Here is a 17,594-nt window from a genome sequence, read left to right on the forward strand (position 1 = left end):
GACAAGATAGGCTGGAGCCTTGTTGCGTCGCGCCCAAAAGACTCACCTCGCATCCCAGACTGTACATCTTCAGCATCATCTCCATGGAGAACAGCGCGATGAAGAACATGTTCGTGATTTCTGCGCGAAGGAGAGATATGAAAAGGATGCGACAGTGAACGACAGTTTAGATAATGCGAGCTCGCGTGTGTTCTAATTGCAATTTAAGTACCTTGAAATTCGTCCAGCCAACGAGGTTGATTATAGTGCTCGGTCGCCAGGACCCCGGTGTTCAGGAAGACCAGCACTATGATCAGCCAATAGAACACCTGCGACTTCACGGCTTTTCGGCAGGCCCTTCTCATCCTTCTGTTCACTCTTCAAGTTTAAATCGAATTTTTAATTACGGCGATTTTATCGGCTGGCTCGCATCGATACAGTTATTATTCGCGCGCCGATGTAGTATGAAAAATCACTGCACCGTTATAAACTATTTGTGGAAACGTTTGATACGCCGGTATCAGTTGCTTGCGAATTGCAAGAAATAATCTTGTAAAGAGAGGACTTGTAAAGAAAGCGCTCGGTTTTAATTTAAAAAAGGAATGTTGTTAAGAAAATTGGGAAAAAGTAATATTTAAGTAATATAACATAAATAAAGTAATAATATAATAAACATATACTATATATAATAAATATATAATATATACTATATATTATACTATATATATATATAAATATATAATATATACTATATATTATACTATATATATATATATATATATAAATATATAATATACATATAATAAAGTAATATAACATAAAATATGCCGACATTCTGTAGTAACTTGCAATGTCAGAACATTGTATAAGATGCATGTGAGCGTCATCGGTGCACTATAACAACGTGCCAAGCTCGCGGTTAAGATTTCATACGTGTAATCAGTCTAGGAATGAAAGTGTACGTAAAAACGTTCAAGAAACAAAAATTGCCTTGTTCTATCAAGAAAATTATCTTTTTCAACGCAACTGTGAAAAAGATTGTAGTGCCAAAAGTTAAGAAGATTCTTCAGGGATAAATTATACCAGTATTTGGCAAAAACTTTGATCACTTGGAAAATTCAGTGTACTATATCTCCAAAATAATTATGGTAAACCATTAAGCACAGATATCTGTTGTGAAAACTATAATGAACAGACAGCGGATTTTATGCGTTTATGACAGACAAATGCAATTTGAATAGAATAAAAAGGTTGCAAGAATTAAAAAGTATCAAAAAGAATATTCCAGTAAAAAAAGAGCATTGCAACAAAATTGTTAAAGAAACGAAGATGTTTCTAATTGGCTCTTGCGTTTCACAACACTTGCAGAATATTTTTATTTCGCATAAGAAATCCGCAGTCCAACAATATTTATATTATAAATATTATAATAGTATTAGTAGGCTATTATATAATATATAATATATATATATATATTATATATATAATAGTCACCGGCTATTATAATAGTATTATTTAGTATTATAATATTATAATAGTAATAGTAAAATATGGACTTCTAATTAGAATTTCGACTCGTATCGTCATCTTCTGACGTTCTTACTTGTCGAAGTCCCGTTTCTTGTTCTTCCAGACAGAATCCTGCTTAACTTCCTTGTCGTCGCCCTCCAGCTGATCCGTGCTCTCCATCTCGTTCTGTTGCTTTGCTGAAAGAATCATTTCGTTCGGTTTTACCAATCCTCGCAGTAATGTCTCCCTAATTGACGCTCAGATTGGCCACAAATATGGACAATTTAGGAAAAGGAGATACGATTATTCGAGCCTTGCGGTTCGTTTTTATAGCTACGAATTGTTAAGAACTATAAAAACGAGCTGCAAGGCTTGAATAATAATCGTATCTCCTCTTCCCAAATTGCCCATATTTGTGGACAATCTGAGCGTCAATTAGGGAGACATACAGGCTGTCCCAAAAATGTCTCGCAATCCGGAAATGTTGGGTTCCTCGGATCATTTGAAGCAGTTTCTTCCTTTTCAAAAATGTTCTCCGAGGCACCGTTAACGAGTTATTAACGAAAAACAGTGACCAATAAGAATCGAGTACGGCCGACGCGAGGCGGCCCAGCCAACCGGCGCGCGAAGCCCAGTTCCGCTCATTGGCTCGGTCGCCTCGCGCCAGCCGAGCTCGCCTCTCATTAGTCATTGTTTTTCGTTAATAACTCGTTAATGGTGCCTCGGAGAAAATTTTTGTAAAGGAAAAAGTTGCTTCGAATGGCCGGAGGAACCCGCCACTTTCGGATTGCGAGACATTTTTGGGACACCCTGTATATCGTTTATTGTCACACCGTCTTACATTCGCCGTCCTGCATCTTCGGCTCGTCGGTCACCGGCTCGATGTCCTCAGCCTGTGTGATCCAGTCCAGGTACCCTCTTAGATCCTCCTCGATCTGCTGCTTCTCCCTTAGCTTGTGGAAGTCGCCCCTCGCTTTCGCCTTTTCTCTCTCTTTCGAGAATTCTCTGTATTGAAGTTAATAAGCATTGAATCCTCTATCCATGCATCTAGCCTAATCTATTGTCCCCTATTTCCATGGGGATCGATGGAATTAGATTTATTTGGTAAATTAAATTTCGTTCGAGTTTAGCGAAGACATGCGAATACAATGTCTCCCTAACTGACGCAATGTAATGTCTCCCTAACTGACGCTCGGATTGTGTGCACAAAAATGGACAATTTGGGAAGAGGAGACGCGATTATTCGAGCCCTGCGGCTCGGTAACACTTTGCTGGGAAATTTTCTTTACCGTTGCAACGACTAGATTAGATTGTAATCGTTTCTTCGAAAAAAAAGAAAACTTGCATTTATTCTCTGCTCGGACGTTTGTGTATTAATAACGAGAGAACGGAATTTTATTCCGACACTTGAAAAAGAAAGAAACGAAGTTTATACTTAACGGACTAACGAATAACTTGAAATGTCTGCAACGAATCCAACTCGGAGAAGATGCCGAACGGTGAGATTAACGTTAGACTTTGGTACATGATTTTAAAGAAACAGCGATTGGTACCCTAGTATTGGGAATTAAAAAAGAAGTAGCTTAACGTGGGACAGCGTCAAAATAATTTGCAACGATCGTAGATACATCGATTGGAACATTTAAAAATAGCCGAAGCCTTTTGAATCCATTTCGAGTACAGGGTAATGTCTTCCTAACTGACGCTCAGATTCTGTAGAAAAATGGACAATTCGAGAAGAGGAGATACGATTATTCCAGCCTCTTTGTGGCTCGTTTTTATAGTTGTTGACAATTCGTAACTATAGAAACGAATCGCAAGGCTCGAATAATCGTATCTCCTCTTCCACAAATTGTCCAGTTTTGGGAACAGTCTGAGCGTCAATTAGGGAGACATATTGAAAGAATTATAAAAAGGAAGAAAAGTATGTTCCTATTTGTCTTCCGTTTCTTGCAATCGATGCAAACAATTTCTATTAGATTGGCGCGTATGAAATATCGGATTTTTAAGTTTTTTCAAAAGCTGTTTATTTAATCAAAATATACTCTACGTTCGCTTCGATACACTTTTTCCAACGAAATCTTAATGCAGAGATGCCTGTCTCAAAGAATATTATATTAACCCGGAATATTAACCCTTCGTTCGGCCCGTAAAAACTGTCCCAAATGTTTAAAAAAAAGTGAAAGTCGGTTGGCGAAAGATCCGGCGAATAAGCTGGCTGCTGCAATATTTCATATTTTTAATTCATTTCATTTCGCAATTGTTTTGCATGTGTCTGAGACTTCGTTCGAGTGATTCGAGCACTTCCGATTGTTTTGAAACTTTTTTTTATCGCGCCGGCCAAAGAATGAGCAGGATTGCCTCAGTGAATCGATCTTGGCGTCTTTATGTATTTTTAAACGTTTACCGTTCTGATGTACGGGGTGTTCTACGCGAGAAATCACCCTTCACCCATGCACACGTTGCAACGAACCTCCGCTTTCGTGTCTGGAGCCGGCAACTTTGTTCGAAACTTTCTGCCCTATTTTCCCTTTGTCCGCGTTCATCGATTACGCGTTGCTCGAGCGCGTTCAACTCCCCCCTTCCCCCTCACCCTTCCCCACCCCATCGATTGGCTTATCGCAACGCGGAGAGTGGAAACGTAAAAACACGTGGCCGACCAAAATATGCATTTCGAAACCGGCATATGGTATTGGGTTGGCAACTAAGTAATTGCCGATTTGTTCACAATGAAATAAAAAATTCTTTTTTACTTGGAACGAAGTTTAATCTGTAATGTATTTTCCATTTCGTTCGATGACCTTTTGCCATCTCTCTGACAACTTGAAAATTCCACGCTCAAACTTATGGTATTTCCGAAAAATGAGGGATTCCTGAGGAGATTTCAAGTAACTTTTTCCTTAACGAAAATGTAATTCGCGGCTTCGTTTGCGAGTTATTAACGACTGGCGCGAAACGGCTGAGCCAATGAGCGGAACTGACCTTCGTGCGTTCGTTGGCTCGGCCGCCGCGCGCCAGCCGAGCTTGCCTCTTATTGGTCAGTGTTTTTCCTTAATAATTCGTAAAGGAAGCAGCGGATTGCATTTGCGCTGAGGAAAAAGTTACTTCAGATGACCTCAGGAACCCCTAATTCCGCGTAAATACCATAATTTTGGTTACATTATATTATATTATATTAATTACATTATAATAATTATAATATAATGTAATTCTAATGTAATATAATTGTAATGTAACGTAATTGTAATCTAATGTAATTCTAATGTAATGTAATTGTAATGTAACGTAATAGCAATGTAATGTAATTGTAATGTAATGTAATTGTAATGTAATGTAATGTAATTGTAATGTAATGTAATGTAATTCTATTGTAATGTAATTGCAATGTAACGTAATTATAATGTAACGTAATTGTAATCTAATGTAATTCTAATGTAATGTAATTGTAATGTAACGCAATTGTAATCTAATGTAATTGCAATGTAAAGTAATTGCAATGTAATGTAATTGTAATGTAATGTAATTCTAATGTAATGTAATTCTAATGTAATGTAATTGTAATACAATGCAATTGTAATGTAATGTAACGTAATGTAATGTGATATAATTGTAATGTAATGTAATATAATTGCAACGTAATGTAATGTAATGCAATATAATTGCAATGTAATGTAATATAATGTAATTTTAATAAACAGATGTAAAATGTATACAGGATGTCCTGTAAAAATGGATAAAAAATATATATATATAATTACAATATATAAATACGAGAATGTGAAATGAGGCTTCCTAATGGTCGTCTTAAAGTAGTGCTGCACAGCAAAATATTCGCCACATTACATCGACCAAGCGACTAGACATTTGGATAATGAAAAAAAATAAGGCAACGTATAGACACTAAACAGGTTAATTAAGACGAGGTCACTTACCCGGACAGCACACCGAGAATCAGGTTCATCACGAAGAAGGCTCCGAGTATCACCATCGAAATGAAATAGATCCACTGCCAGGAGCTTCCCATCGCGTCTTCGATCTAGATAAGGCAAAAACGGTACAGATGGAAGTACGATCGCGTCCCGATGGTACCTGCGAGAACCACTCGGACCGGAAACGTTCCCGGGAGAATCAATATACACGCATCACGATAAGCTCGACCGACCCGATAAAAAAACACGCGCGGCTTCCGCGAAGAAGTAACAGCGCGCGCAGCAGCGTGCAGAAACTACGCGTTCGTACTTGCTCGCAGGATATAATAACCGGAGCCCACGGAGACGTCGATGCAAATGCGTGTTTTCAGAATTCATCTTACTAAAAGTGGATCCGCAAGAACGTTTATGCCGTCCGTTAAACGATCCCGACGAGACGTAATACGGATGGTACTCGCGTCTTCGCCGAAGAAAACCGCGGATCGTCTCGGCGTTCGTAAACTTCGCCGATAAAACAGCTCCTCGTGGTCGCTAAACGCTTCGCGAAGTTAAACGGTCCCCTGGTTTAGGGACGTATTTCCGGTGCACGCGACCATAACTTATGTCATAATAAAGAGTTCGACGACGACAAGTCGTATCCTCCATATAATTAGGCTGCGGATCGTGCGCGGTTCAGAATGATTCTGAGGCTCTCACACGCTCCTTCGCTAGTTTCAATTTTAATCGAAGAATATACGTATTTCTACTTGACTCTGGTTTCTTGGAATCGCTTCAGAAAATTCTCAGCCCGCAGAAAGATCCGCAATTTAATTACGGTACCACGCGACCGACTACATTATATAATATACATTATATAATATACATTATATAATACAATATTATTCTTCACGGTTTTGGTACCACTGGTAACTATGATTTACTGTATATTCTGTACACGCTGTATATTCTGAAACGTTGCCTAAAAGTCCACTTTGAGGGAGACGTGTTTATATTATATTATAAATATAATATATATATATATATATTATTATATATATATTATAAATTGTACAGGGTGTCCCAAAAATGTCTCGCAATCCGGCGGGTTCCTCGGATCATTTGAAGAAACTTCTTCCTTTACAAATATGTTCTCCGAGGCACCGTTAACGAGTTATTAACGAAAACGCAGTGACCAATAAGAATCGAGTACGGCTGACGCGAGGCGGCCCAGCCAACCGGCGCGCGAAGCCCAGTTCCTCTCATTGGCTCGGTCGCCGCCTCGCGCCAGCCGAGCTCGCCTCTCATTTTTGTAAAGGAAATGAATTTATGAAAGGAATGACTTTCGGATTGCGAGGCATTTTTGGGACACCCTGTATATTAAATTATATATAATTTCTGACACAGCGAAATTTGCATCCGAAAGACTAATCGTCCGAACGATTTTAAATTTACGAGACGTACATACTATACATAACCTATTTTTCATTGTCAAGTGACGTCGCCGTTATTATATATTATTATATATATTATATATTGTCGCCGTTATTATATATTAATTATATTCATCGGAAATAAAATATTCTTTTCGATACCGTTATTTCCACTTCCGTAACACCCGGGGATCATTGTTATTCCGCTTCGAAAAATTCGAGTGGACACTACGTAATAAGTTTACGAAGTTCCGAAGTAAAATGCTTGGCGCATTTGTTTGAAACAATTCACGAAGTACGGCACGGATAACGGAATGTTAACCTAGATAGAAGTTTGAAGTAGATCTTACGCTGTACAGCACATCCGTCCAGCCCTCGAGCGTCACGCACTGGAAGACCGTCAACATGGCCAAGCCGAAGTTGTCGAAGTTCGTGATCCCCCAATTCGGACCCTCCCAGAACTGTTTGCTGCAGTAATAGTCGGGCCCAACGTTGTCGCACTGGAAACCGCCTGGCCCGCAGGGAACAGCTCCTTCCATGATCGTGCCTGCGGTTCAACGAAACCGAAACTAAGCATATATTTAGGGTCGGCAAGAAAGTAATTTCGATTTGCACCAATAGATAGCATTACGTTTGCATTGTCGTTCATTTGTTAAGGTTATAATGCGGAATATTATTAACTTATATATAAAAATAATATTAAAGATCTTATATAAGATAATTATTAGGTCCAATGCAGAATAAATTGAGTTATCAGAAAACCAAATTGAGTTTAGGTTGGGTTATAATTTTGTTCCTGTTGCAGATAGGAACAGACACAGGACAATTTAACACCGTTGATCGAACTTCTTTAGTTTGTCCTTCGCGGAAGTGCATCGGTGCAGTTGTGGAATGACGAAATAAATTTAAATTTGTCCCCTGAAAGCGAAACATTCAACAACACGTCGGATTTATCGAAAGTCACTTAATGGAATTTCTAATGAAACAGGCAATCCTAAAAGAAGCGATTGGATCACGTTACCGTGAAGAAGTCCTTGACGAACGATCGGCATTTTTGTTAGCATTAAACAATTTCGTGGAACAATCCTTGGCTATGAATCCCAGATTTCCTGGCGCACAAATCTGAGCCATCGGAGCGCACGAAACAAAGTTTCCAAACCACGACGTATTTTGGCCAAATATAATAGAATCATTGCGACATGCTTTATACAATTAATTTATACGCTTTGTGTCGTTCCAGACTATCTCGAGTTAACGATCTTAACCTCGAAGTTAACGATCACGATGATCATCGAAATTACTTGTGTCCATCTATGCATTGGCTTGGCAAGAAAGTAATTTCGGTTTGCACCAATAGATAGTGTTACGGCGATCGTTTTCGTCGCTTACGCTTTCCGGACATTTTTCTCTGTATTTTCGTCCCGATTCTCACGCGCGATTTCTCTTCGCGAGCTCTCGTATTGTCGTCCTTTGTCACCGTTTAACCCTTTGCACTCGAAGCCATATTAACTGTAAATTAGAATTAACTTTCCCGACTTGTGATATTTCCATTTTAATGGCAAAGTGCATTTTATGCGCATGAAATTGAGTCTTCTGACTGGTACAACAGTTAGACTTTTCACAATTCTTTATACGTAAGCTTTGTTATTACAAAAATTATCTTGGAACGTGGTGTAACGATTTTCATGGTGCCTCGGAGTCACCACTCGGGTGCAAAGGGTTATATTTAACCTTCTTTCTCTTTATCATTTTTTGTGACCGGAAATCTTATCGGCAAGAAAGTAATTTCGGTTTGCACCAATAGATATCGTTACGTCTGCATCGTCGTTCTTTTGTTTGAGGTTATAATTTTTTTTGTTTTCAGTTTTGGTAGTTGACACTTTTAGGTTAATATAGAAACAAATTCCGTACATTTTTGTTTACAACTGATAGTTTTCCGTCGATTTTAACGTGCAGTGCAAAAATGAACATTTTCGACACATTTTACTATTAAATGGTTAAGATTTCAATAATAACAATAGCCTCGAATCGCTTTTGATCGAGTTTTTTTACTGGTAGGGACCAGAATTTCTGTTTCTATATGAAATATTTGCATAAATGCGGACTCTCTTTAATTTGTACTAGATTAACAGAGTAATAAAGTAATGCTAGTGTTAAATAAAAATTGAGAAACATCCTTTCTAAGTTACGATAAAATTATGAAAAATATTGTTAACATGCTTGAAATCATTGCGAACGAAATTTACAATCTAAATTTCTTTTCAATATCGTTTACTTTCTAATAATCCATTGTAACCATAACGACACAATGTTAGATGAAAAAGAAGGCAAGAGAACGCGTAAATATCGTAATAATTGTTTCGTTATCACTTAGAACAAATTTATATGATTTTTAAACGTTCAAATATGCGGCGGACGTCGCTCGACAAATTTGCTAATTTTCAATAAGAAAAATGAATCGTCAACGATCTAATTCGAGCGACGTGGCAGCACCGTCAAATGGACGGCAGAGCTTGACGGTGGAGGGGGGAACAGAGAGAACCGCGCCGCGCGTGTCTCCATGAATCAGCTGTTCAACGTGGGGGACAGTGGTACGCCGAGCTCGCGATTCCCGCGCTAAGAATAATTAGAGTTAGTTGTCGCGTTGTCTGAATCATATCTAAAATAGCGCGCGGCACAAAGTGTGTTTCAGGGTTAAACTGGGAACTCCCTCGGTCGCCTGGCACGGTCTCTTCGATATTTCATTCTCCAAGGAAATTCTTCGCCGGCCCGTGCGGGCCGATCGATGATGTGCCTCGGACGACTCTGTGTGAATCTTCTTGCGTAATCCGAATCGTTCCCACGGACCATCTAGAGCTCGATGAACAAAGCGGGAGTGAGAGTGCTTACCGGTGACGTTGTGCCGGCAGGTTTTGTGCATTTTCCCGGAGAACAGCTCGAGGCCGATGATAGCGTAAATAATGATGACGAACAGGACCAGCAGAGCGATATGTAGTAGGGGTATCATCGCTCTCAGAATAGAGTTTAGGACCACTTGAAGACCTGAGAACAGATCGAGCATGGATATTCGTTAGCGGCGAACGAGCAGCGACAAAAAGCGGAGATCGGTTTTCCACTTCGCGCGTCTTCCTCGCGAGGATGACGATCGCCGCCGTATCCGCCGCCATATTGGCGTCGTCGTCGCGACTCGCGCGCCGATCTCGCTTTCATACGGAGAATCCGCTTACTTGGCACTCCGGAGACCAGCCTGAGAGGTCGCAACACTCGGAAAGCTCTTAACGCTTTCACGTCGAAGCCTTCCTTCATGAGCATCGCCAACACCGTGCTCACCATTCTGCAAATTAAAACGATTCAAAACGATCGAACGATTCCGATCGGACCGTCGACGTTTCTTATACGAATCCGACGATTTTCACGATTCCGTGGTTGCCGCAAATCTGCTTTGCGAATCTGCGAATCTGCTTTTTTAACGTCACCGGTTCAGAAAGTGTTGCTTTATTATAAAATATATATATATATATAGTCTATATAAATGCATTAAGGTATATAAATAATATAAATAATAATATAATAATATAAATAATAAGGTACATAAATATTGTATTTATTAAAATGCATTTATTTAGACTTTCCGCCGTTTCTATCCCAATGCAAACCGGATATTAACTGTCTTCATATTTTGCTTAAATACGACACTTGAAATATACAGGGTGTCCTAAAATTATGGTACTTCTGGGAAATGTTCCTGAGGTCATTTTTTTTTAAGTAACTTTTTCCTCAGCGAAAATGCGATCGGCAGCTTAGTGGCCAGTGAGAGGCGAGCTCGCCTAGCACTACGCGGCCAAGCCAATCAGCGGAACTGGACCTCGACCGCTCATTGGCCCGCCCGCCTCGCGCCAGCCGAGCACGCATCTCATTGGTCAGCGTTTTTCGTTAATAACTCGTAAACGAAGCCGCGGATTGCATTTTCGCTGAGGAAAATGCGATTCAAGTGAAAGAAAAAATTGTGATGCGCACATTGCAATATATGTATACCTAAATATTCATTTCTACTTTTTACAATTACAGCTTGCAACCGAAAAATCTGAAAAAATTCTATAATACCTCACGGACAAGTGACAGGGTTGAAATTTCGCACGGATGAGTTTTTCTTGCACAGCTATCGAACGGTACTATACTCATTAAAAAAATCTCTAAGCGCAATTTTGACCATCTTAATCGGCTAGGCCTTTTGATATTTATTGTACCACAATGCATATCTTATACAAAAATTGTAGATAAGTCTGAAAGACCCCGCTTTATTTCGAGGAGAAACGAAGAAGCGTCGTATCTACGCAATGTTTGCATCAATTGTATCTCGCATATCGGATACGAAAATTTTTGAGAGATTTTTGATGAATTTCTTTCGATGAGAAACGAAGAAGCGACATCGACTTATTCGCCGCTGGAAGTTCGCGAAAGAAGCACTCGGACCGGTAAACGGGGTATAGCCGCGAGGAAACGGCGAAAACCCCTTTGTTCCATGGACGAAGCAAAACTTATTGAATAAGAGTGAAGCGGTGGGAAGCGGGTCGTCGCGTGCCGATCCAATGTCATCGCGCGCGCGTTGTCAGCCGCGATATTGGACCGACAAGAACGTTTCTCGAGGTACGTACGAGCGATAAAGCGGCACGCGATGAAATTCGAGTAGAGTGAGAGTGAGAGGGTGGGGGGTGGAGGGATCACGAACGTGAAAATCCGTGCCGCCAGCACTAAACCACCTCGCTATTGGTTCCAGCGATTCCCATAATCGTCGATTTACGACAGCCACGCGTTCCCCCACGGGCCGATAAACTTGCGAAGCCGAGGACCGAGAGTGTCCCAACCACACACGTCGCTTCTTCTTCTCCTCTGACGGTATTTTATTATTTCTTTAATTTTTTCCGTTCCTGTCGAACCACTTTGTAACTTGGAATTCATTATAATCTAATATAATAAATAATAAATATAATAATAAATATAATATTTTATTATAATAAAATAATATAATAAAGTATCTCGCAGAGAAATACTGGATTTTTCTGTCACGTTAAGCGGTCAAAATCAACCCGAAAATAATCATAGATACAAAAAAGTATTCGGTTGGCAACAAAATTATCTCGGTTTGCACGAATAGATAACGTTATGCTTGCATTGTCATTCTTTTATTAAGGTTATAATATAGGATCTTATTTCTGATTCATTGCCTTGGGTTGGCAAGAAAGTAATTTCGGTTTGCGCCGGTAGATAGCGTTATGATTGCATCGTCATTCTTTTGTTAAAGTTACAACGGCGCGTATGGGTGGAATCTCGAAGAATCTGCGTACAATATTTCAGACGAAACGATTGTTTTTTTAACAAGGCGTCGGAACTTCTTCGAGGGTTGTCTCTCTTGTGCTGATCTTGGCTATAAAATAATGCCGGGTATTCGATTTTGCTAATAACTACAGAACGAAAGATCGAATTGTAAAGAAGATCCGCAGCACCGTGCATAGAGACATGTATGACCGGTATGGAAAGTTCCGAGCGAGGTGATTAATCGGTACTGAATTTGTTGGTCTCTCAGTCGCGACTAGGTTCGTCATCGTATAGCAGAACGTGTCTGAAGCTTCGCCCTATATTTTGTCGCGGAACAGATTGTTATAATGGATATATTGGTTTGGCAAGAAAGTAATTTCGGTTTGCATCAATTAGACAGCGTTATGTTTGCATTGTCGTTCTTTTGTTGAGGTTATAATGTTTTTTGTTTTCAGCTTTGATAGTTGACGCGTTTAGGTTAGGTATAGAAACGAATTCCGTGTAGTTTTGTTTACAACTGATAGCGGGAAGTGATGTCGCATCTTCCATATAGCCCCGACCTTGCGCCATCGGATTATCATTTATTTCGAAATTTACAAAACTCTTTAAACGGTAAACTTTTCAATAATAACGATACAAGGACGAACAAGGACCACAAGTTTTATGAGCGCGGAATCATGAAGTTACTGGAAAGACGGCGAAAGAGGTCATCGAACGGAATGGAAAATATTTGACTGATTCGAATGGAAATATTTGACTGAAATTTTGGAAGTTCATTTCTTGTATAGAAAAAATGCAGTTTTCTTTCGCACTGAAATACCGAAATTACTTTCCTGCCATCACAGTAGTGAGATCAAAAAAATAAAAAAAAAATGAAAAAGAACTGAGAACATCCCTACGCGCCTGACGCGGCGCTTAACGTGTTAACAGCTGCAACAGAAAGTGATCTTTGTGATTTTTTATAAGTTTTCTCGAACTGAAAGCAGGAATTTTTCATTTACTTTTGTTCGTCATTTATCGCGCGTAGAAAGAGTTATAAAACTAGACTGCGGATCTTTATGCACTTATGATAAAAATGGATATATCAAATTAATGTTATGATAGCGATAGCTTCAGAAGAATTTAAAGATACTATCACGTGTTCCTTGCGACTTGTCACAATTAATAAAAGAAGAATGTATAATCTCTGACTCTCTCAACTCGTTAAAATTAATAAAAGAAGAATATATAATCTCTGACTCTCTCAACTCGTTAAAATTAATAAAAGAAGAATATATAATCTCTGACTCTCTCAACTTGTCAAAATTAATAAAAGAAGAATATATAATCTCTGACCCTCTCAACTCGTTAAAATTAATAAAAGAAGAATACATAATCTCGGTGCAACACCAACTTCTTGCAATTAATGCAGATAATTTTCATATTTTGAGATCATAAAGATTCGCAGTTTAGTTATAACTAGACCGCGGATGTTCATGCAAATGCATATTTTTATAGAAAATAGGTAAATCAATGAGACCTGGAGATCAGAAATATGTTTTATAATTAGAGGATTCTAAAGAACCGATTGATACGTTTTTCAAAAGGATTGATATCCGCAAAGCAGTTTTACGATTCGAAGCACAAACGACGTGTGCAGCGTGCCTGTACACCGTGTACACGGTTTTCATTGAACTAGGATTAATCACGGTCGCCAAGAAACGCGACGCATTGTAAACTCGGTCCCAGTGGACCTTTTTCTTTATTTTCAGATTCCGCTTGTTCCCCAATTGCTGCGCGACACGTTGCCGCGCGATCGAAGTGGAGCATAAACGAAATAAGCGCGGCATGCAATTGTACTCACCCTATCACTACTATCGAGAAATCTAGAATGTTCCATCCGTTCCGGAGATAAGCACCAGGATGAGCCACGAAGCCGTAGGCGATGATCTTCATTACGCATTCGACCGTAAAAATCACAAGAAATATATACTCTATTTTTTCCTGAAACATAGTAATCAGAAATACGGAGTCAGTCAGATGTTATCTATAAATTAATTGCGAACAGAATTGACTTTTGGAACTTTTCGCCTTATTCTTTGTGCGAATGAAAATGCTGTTCACCAATGATTTGTATTCGACGAATAATTGTGCCGAATTAACGTGAAATAAAATAAATAGAATAAATAACATACAATAAAATAAAATAGAATAAAATAGAATAAAGTAGAATGAAGTAGAATGAAGTAGAATAAAGTAAAACGAAGTAGAATAAAGTAGAATAAAGTAGAATAAAATAGAATAATGTAGAATATAATTGAATAAAATAGAATAAAATAGAATAAAGTAGAATAAACTTGAATAAAATAAAAATAAAATAAAATAGAATAAAGTAGAATAAAATGGAATAAAGTGGAATAAAGTAGAATAAAGTAAAATAAAATAGAATAAAGTAGAATAAAGTACAATAAAGTGGAATAAAGTGGAATAAAGTAGAATAAAGTAGAATAAAATAGAATAAAATAATAGAATAAAATAAAATAAAACAAAATAAGCAAATAAATAAATAAATAAATAAATAAAAGATTCTGTGACGATTTTGTCACGTTGAAAATCAGAAGTCGTCATTTTTCGCGCGAAAACCAACAGAACGATCACGCGGAGCGTTAACGCGCGTTGAACACCGAATCACGTCCGATCGGTTTACAGTTTCGATAAATAGTTGGCTGCTACGTGGGAAAAGTAACAGGCGGTCGCAGCAGCCGCGATGAATATTGAGAGCCTCCGCCTGTTTTTCCAATCGAATTGATCGATACGCGATTCCGGTCACCGCAAGATACACTGTCGCGACGAGCACCAACTTTCCTGAACCACGAAAGAACCGACTGTTTGCGAGCCACGGCGCCAGCGCCGCGGCCAGAAATCGGCGGAAAACCCGGAAATCTGGCTGCAGCAGATGCGAGACTGCTGCAGTTCGCGCGAACCTTCGATACAGTAATGTCTCTCCCTAATTGACGCTGAAGAAAGCATTTAACGACGCTGTTCGATTCTTTTCGACCGATCAAAAATGTTAACAATGATAATAAAACGTTCGTTCAATCCCTGTTCGACGAGATCAAAATTTCGCGTAATTTTTAATATACAGGGTGGAGCATTTTAAACAGATCACCTGAATAACTCGCTTGTTTTTGAAGATAGGAGAAAATACATGAGACCAAATTTACTTGGTATCGGGGGGCTCATAATCTGGTATTACCAATTTTTCTGCAGGTGGAGGCGTCAAGGAGATACGAAGGTCAATTCTGTTTTTTTAAATGGAACAGTAAGTTTTTTTACTTACATTCTGATATTTTTCGAGGCGAATACAATGAACTATTATGGTCATTCAAGGTCACCCAAAGTGACACAGAAAAGCAAAGGTAAAATACAGTAAAATGGCAAATAATCACACAAATTTGTTTATAAATTTAATGAAAAAATAATGTCATCTATTTACTTGTGTGCAATTTTTATCGTCATAATGTAAAAGCTAAGATCAAGTCCAATGCAACGACCACAACGCTATGACCATATGACATTTAGTACGAAAAGTCCAGAAATATTTACGACGTTTCTAATCCTTCGCTGATATAGTATAAATCTCTGAATTTTTCTTCAAATTATTTTCTAAAACAGATAATTAAAAATTACCAATAATGTTTGAGGATACAGATAAGCGTACAATGCGATTGAATGTTTGTTTATCTTTTGTTGTTCTTTTTTACGTAATACACACACGTGACATACAAGTATTCGAAAAGTACTCTGAGACAATTTATTTTCTCTTGCAGTTGTCTTTGGGTGACCTTGAATGACCTTCATAATAGTTCATTGTATTCGCCTCGAAACACTCTATCAGAATGTAAGTAAAAAAACTTACTGTTCTATTTAAAAAAACAGAATTGACCTTCATATCTCCTTGACGCCTCCACCTACAGAAAAATTGGTAATACCAGATTATATATATATGAGCCCCCCGATACCAAGTAAGTTTGGTCTAATGCATTTTCTCCCATCTTCAAAAACAAGCGAGTTATTCAGGTGACCTGTTTAAAATGCCCCACCCTGTATACAGGGTGTCCCACAATTATTTTAACAGCCGAAAATGAGGGGTAGCTGAGGTCATTTGAAGTAACTTTTTCCTTTGCGAAAATGCAATCTGGGGCTTTGTTTACGAGTTATTAACGAAAAACACTGGCCAATGAGAGGTGACGGTGCGAGGGAGAGGGTCCGCGAGAGAGTCCGCAGCACGAGGCTTTGACAGAAGGTCGGGACGGACTCGAGCCGCGTTCGAAGTATTGAACAAGTCACAAGACGAGAACTTTCTGGATTTTTTTTACTACATAACAGTGATATTTTTAAGAAAAACGCTGTTCTCCTTTACTTTAGAACGTCTGAAGAATATTTACTAATTTTTTGGACCCGAAATAATAAGTAGTTTAACCGTGACAGCCGTTTTAATTTTCTCGTGTGCATGACACCTCGTGTGTACCATATGAAATTTTTATGCAAAGTGTACAGTGAAGATTAACGAATGATTTGCAAAGCTGATTTAATAATAAATAAGGGACGTAAACGATTTGTTTATTAGAGAGATATGAAAAATATTATCAGTAAGAAACTCACCCATTTAGTTGAGGATGCATTTGCTGGCTGAAATTCACGATGTCGAAGGGCACTGACCTTGTACAACGTACAGCTGATCTTTCACTGCACTGTCACTAAACACTGATCACTTAATTAATCACTGATAATCCGAAACATTTGTGGATATTACGAAAGATGACTGAGACGCGTTTGCAGATAATAGTTTATACGACACGTTCGCGGATAATCGTTTATTCGACGTGTTCGTTCGGCAGTCGACGTTTCACTGCCAAAAAATCGAGGCCTCGACCGTGGGCCCTTGTCGTTCGTCTTTCGGCCGTCCGAGGAAATAACCCCCGATACCATTTTTTTCGAAGCGCAGGGTACCGCCAAATGAAATAAACAAGATATGCCGAGACGTAAACTGTGTTCGACCCGCTGTCACCCTGCGCTCTTAGAACGTAATTAATGGCCGTGCGAAGAAAGTGGTATCGAGTGTCATTTCCTCGGACGGCCGAACGACGAACAACAAGGACCCACAGTCAGGGCCCGAATTTTTCGGCAGTGAAACGTCGACTTCCGAACGAACGCGTCGAATAAACGATTATCCGCGAACGAGTCTCGGTGATCTTTCTTAAATATCGACAAGTGATTCGGATTATCAGTGATTAAATAACTGATCAGTGTTTGGTGACAGTGCAGTGTAAGTGAACTTCGTAAATAACCATACCAGAGGTTCCGCCGACAGTATCCCTCGAATGTTGCGGTCATTGACCTGGGATCAGCTGTTCGTTGTACGAGGTCAGTACGTACGAGTCAGCAAATGCATCCTCAACTAAATGGGTGA

General features: G+C 39.0%; 1 protein-coding gene and 1 long non-coding RNA gene across 10 annotated transcripts in view; one reads left to right on the top strand and one right to left on the bottom strand.

Annotated features, from left to right (window-relative positions):
• Nucleotides 1–17,594, bottom strand: part of Ca-alpha1D (Ca[2+]-channel protein alpha[[1]] subunit D) — a 118,707-nt gene that overhangs the window by 85,422 nt on the left and 15,691 nt on the right. For all 4 annotated transcript variants that reach the window (XM_076527458.1, XM_076527459.1, XM_076527457.1 and 1 more), the window contains exons 3-11: nucleotides 13,986–14,125; nucleotides 10,054–10,160; nucleotides 9,716–9,868; nucleotides 7,177–7,373; nucleotides 5,421–5,524; nucleotides 2,330–2,493; nucleotides 1,583–1,685; nucleotides 212–357; nucleotides 47–120 (exon numbers count right to left, since the gene is read on the bottom strand). In XM_076527458.1, the coding sequence (XP_076383573.1) occupies nucleotides 47–120; nucleotides 212–357; nucleotides 1,583–1,685; nucleotides 2,330–2,493; nucleotides 5,421–5,524; nucleotides 7,177–7,373; nucleotides 9,716–9,868; nucleotides 10,054–10,160; nucleotides 13,986–14,125 (1,188 nt within the window). The remainder of the gene's footprint in view (nucleotides 1–46; nucleotides 121–211; nucleotides 358–1,582; nucleotides 1,686–2,329; nucleotides 2,494–5,420; nucleotides 5,525–7,176; nucleotides 7,374–9,715; nucleotides 9,869–10,053; nucleotides 10,161–13,985; nucleotides 14,126–17,594) is intronic.
• On the top strand, nucleotides 9,323–14,191 carry LOC117217824 (uncharacterized). Of its 6 annotated transcripts, none has more exons than XR_013035162.1 (4): nucleotides 9,323–9,417; nucleotides 9,509–11,473; nucleotides 11,604–12,354; nucleotides 13,871–14,191. It is a non-coding gene; the product is annotated as an uncharacterized LOC117217824 (long non-coding RNA). The 6 variants fall into 6 exon arrangements; XR_004489639.2 differs by lacking the exon at nucleotides 9,323–9,417 and having other exon boundaries at nucleotides 10,150–10,995; nucleotides 11,104–11,473; XR_013035159.1 differs by lacking the exon at nucleotides 9,323–9,417 and having other exon boundaries at nucleotides 10,150–11,473; nucleotides 11,604–12,375; nucleotides 13,894–14,191.

This window comes from Megalopta genalis, unplaced genomic scaffold (assembly GCF_051020955.1).
Source record: "Megalopta genalis isolate 19385.01 unplaced genomic scaffold, iyMegGena1_principal scaffold0023, whole genome shotgun sequence".
Taxonomy (NCBI): domain Eukaryota; kingdom Metazoa; phylum Arthropoda; class Insecta; order Hymenoptera; family Halictidae; genus Megalopta; species Megalopta genalis.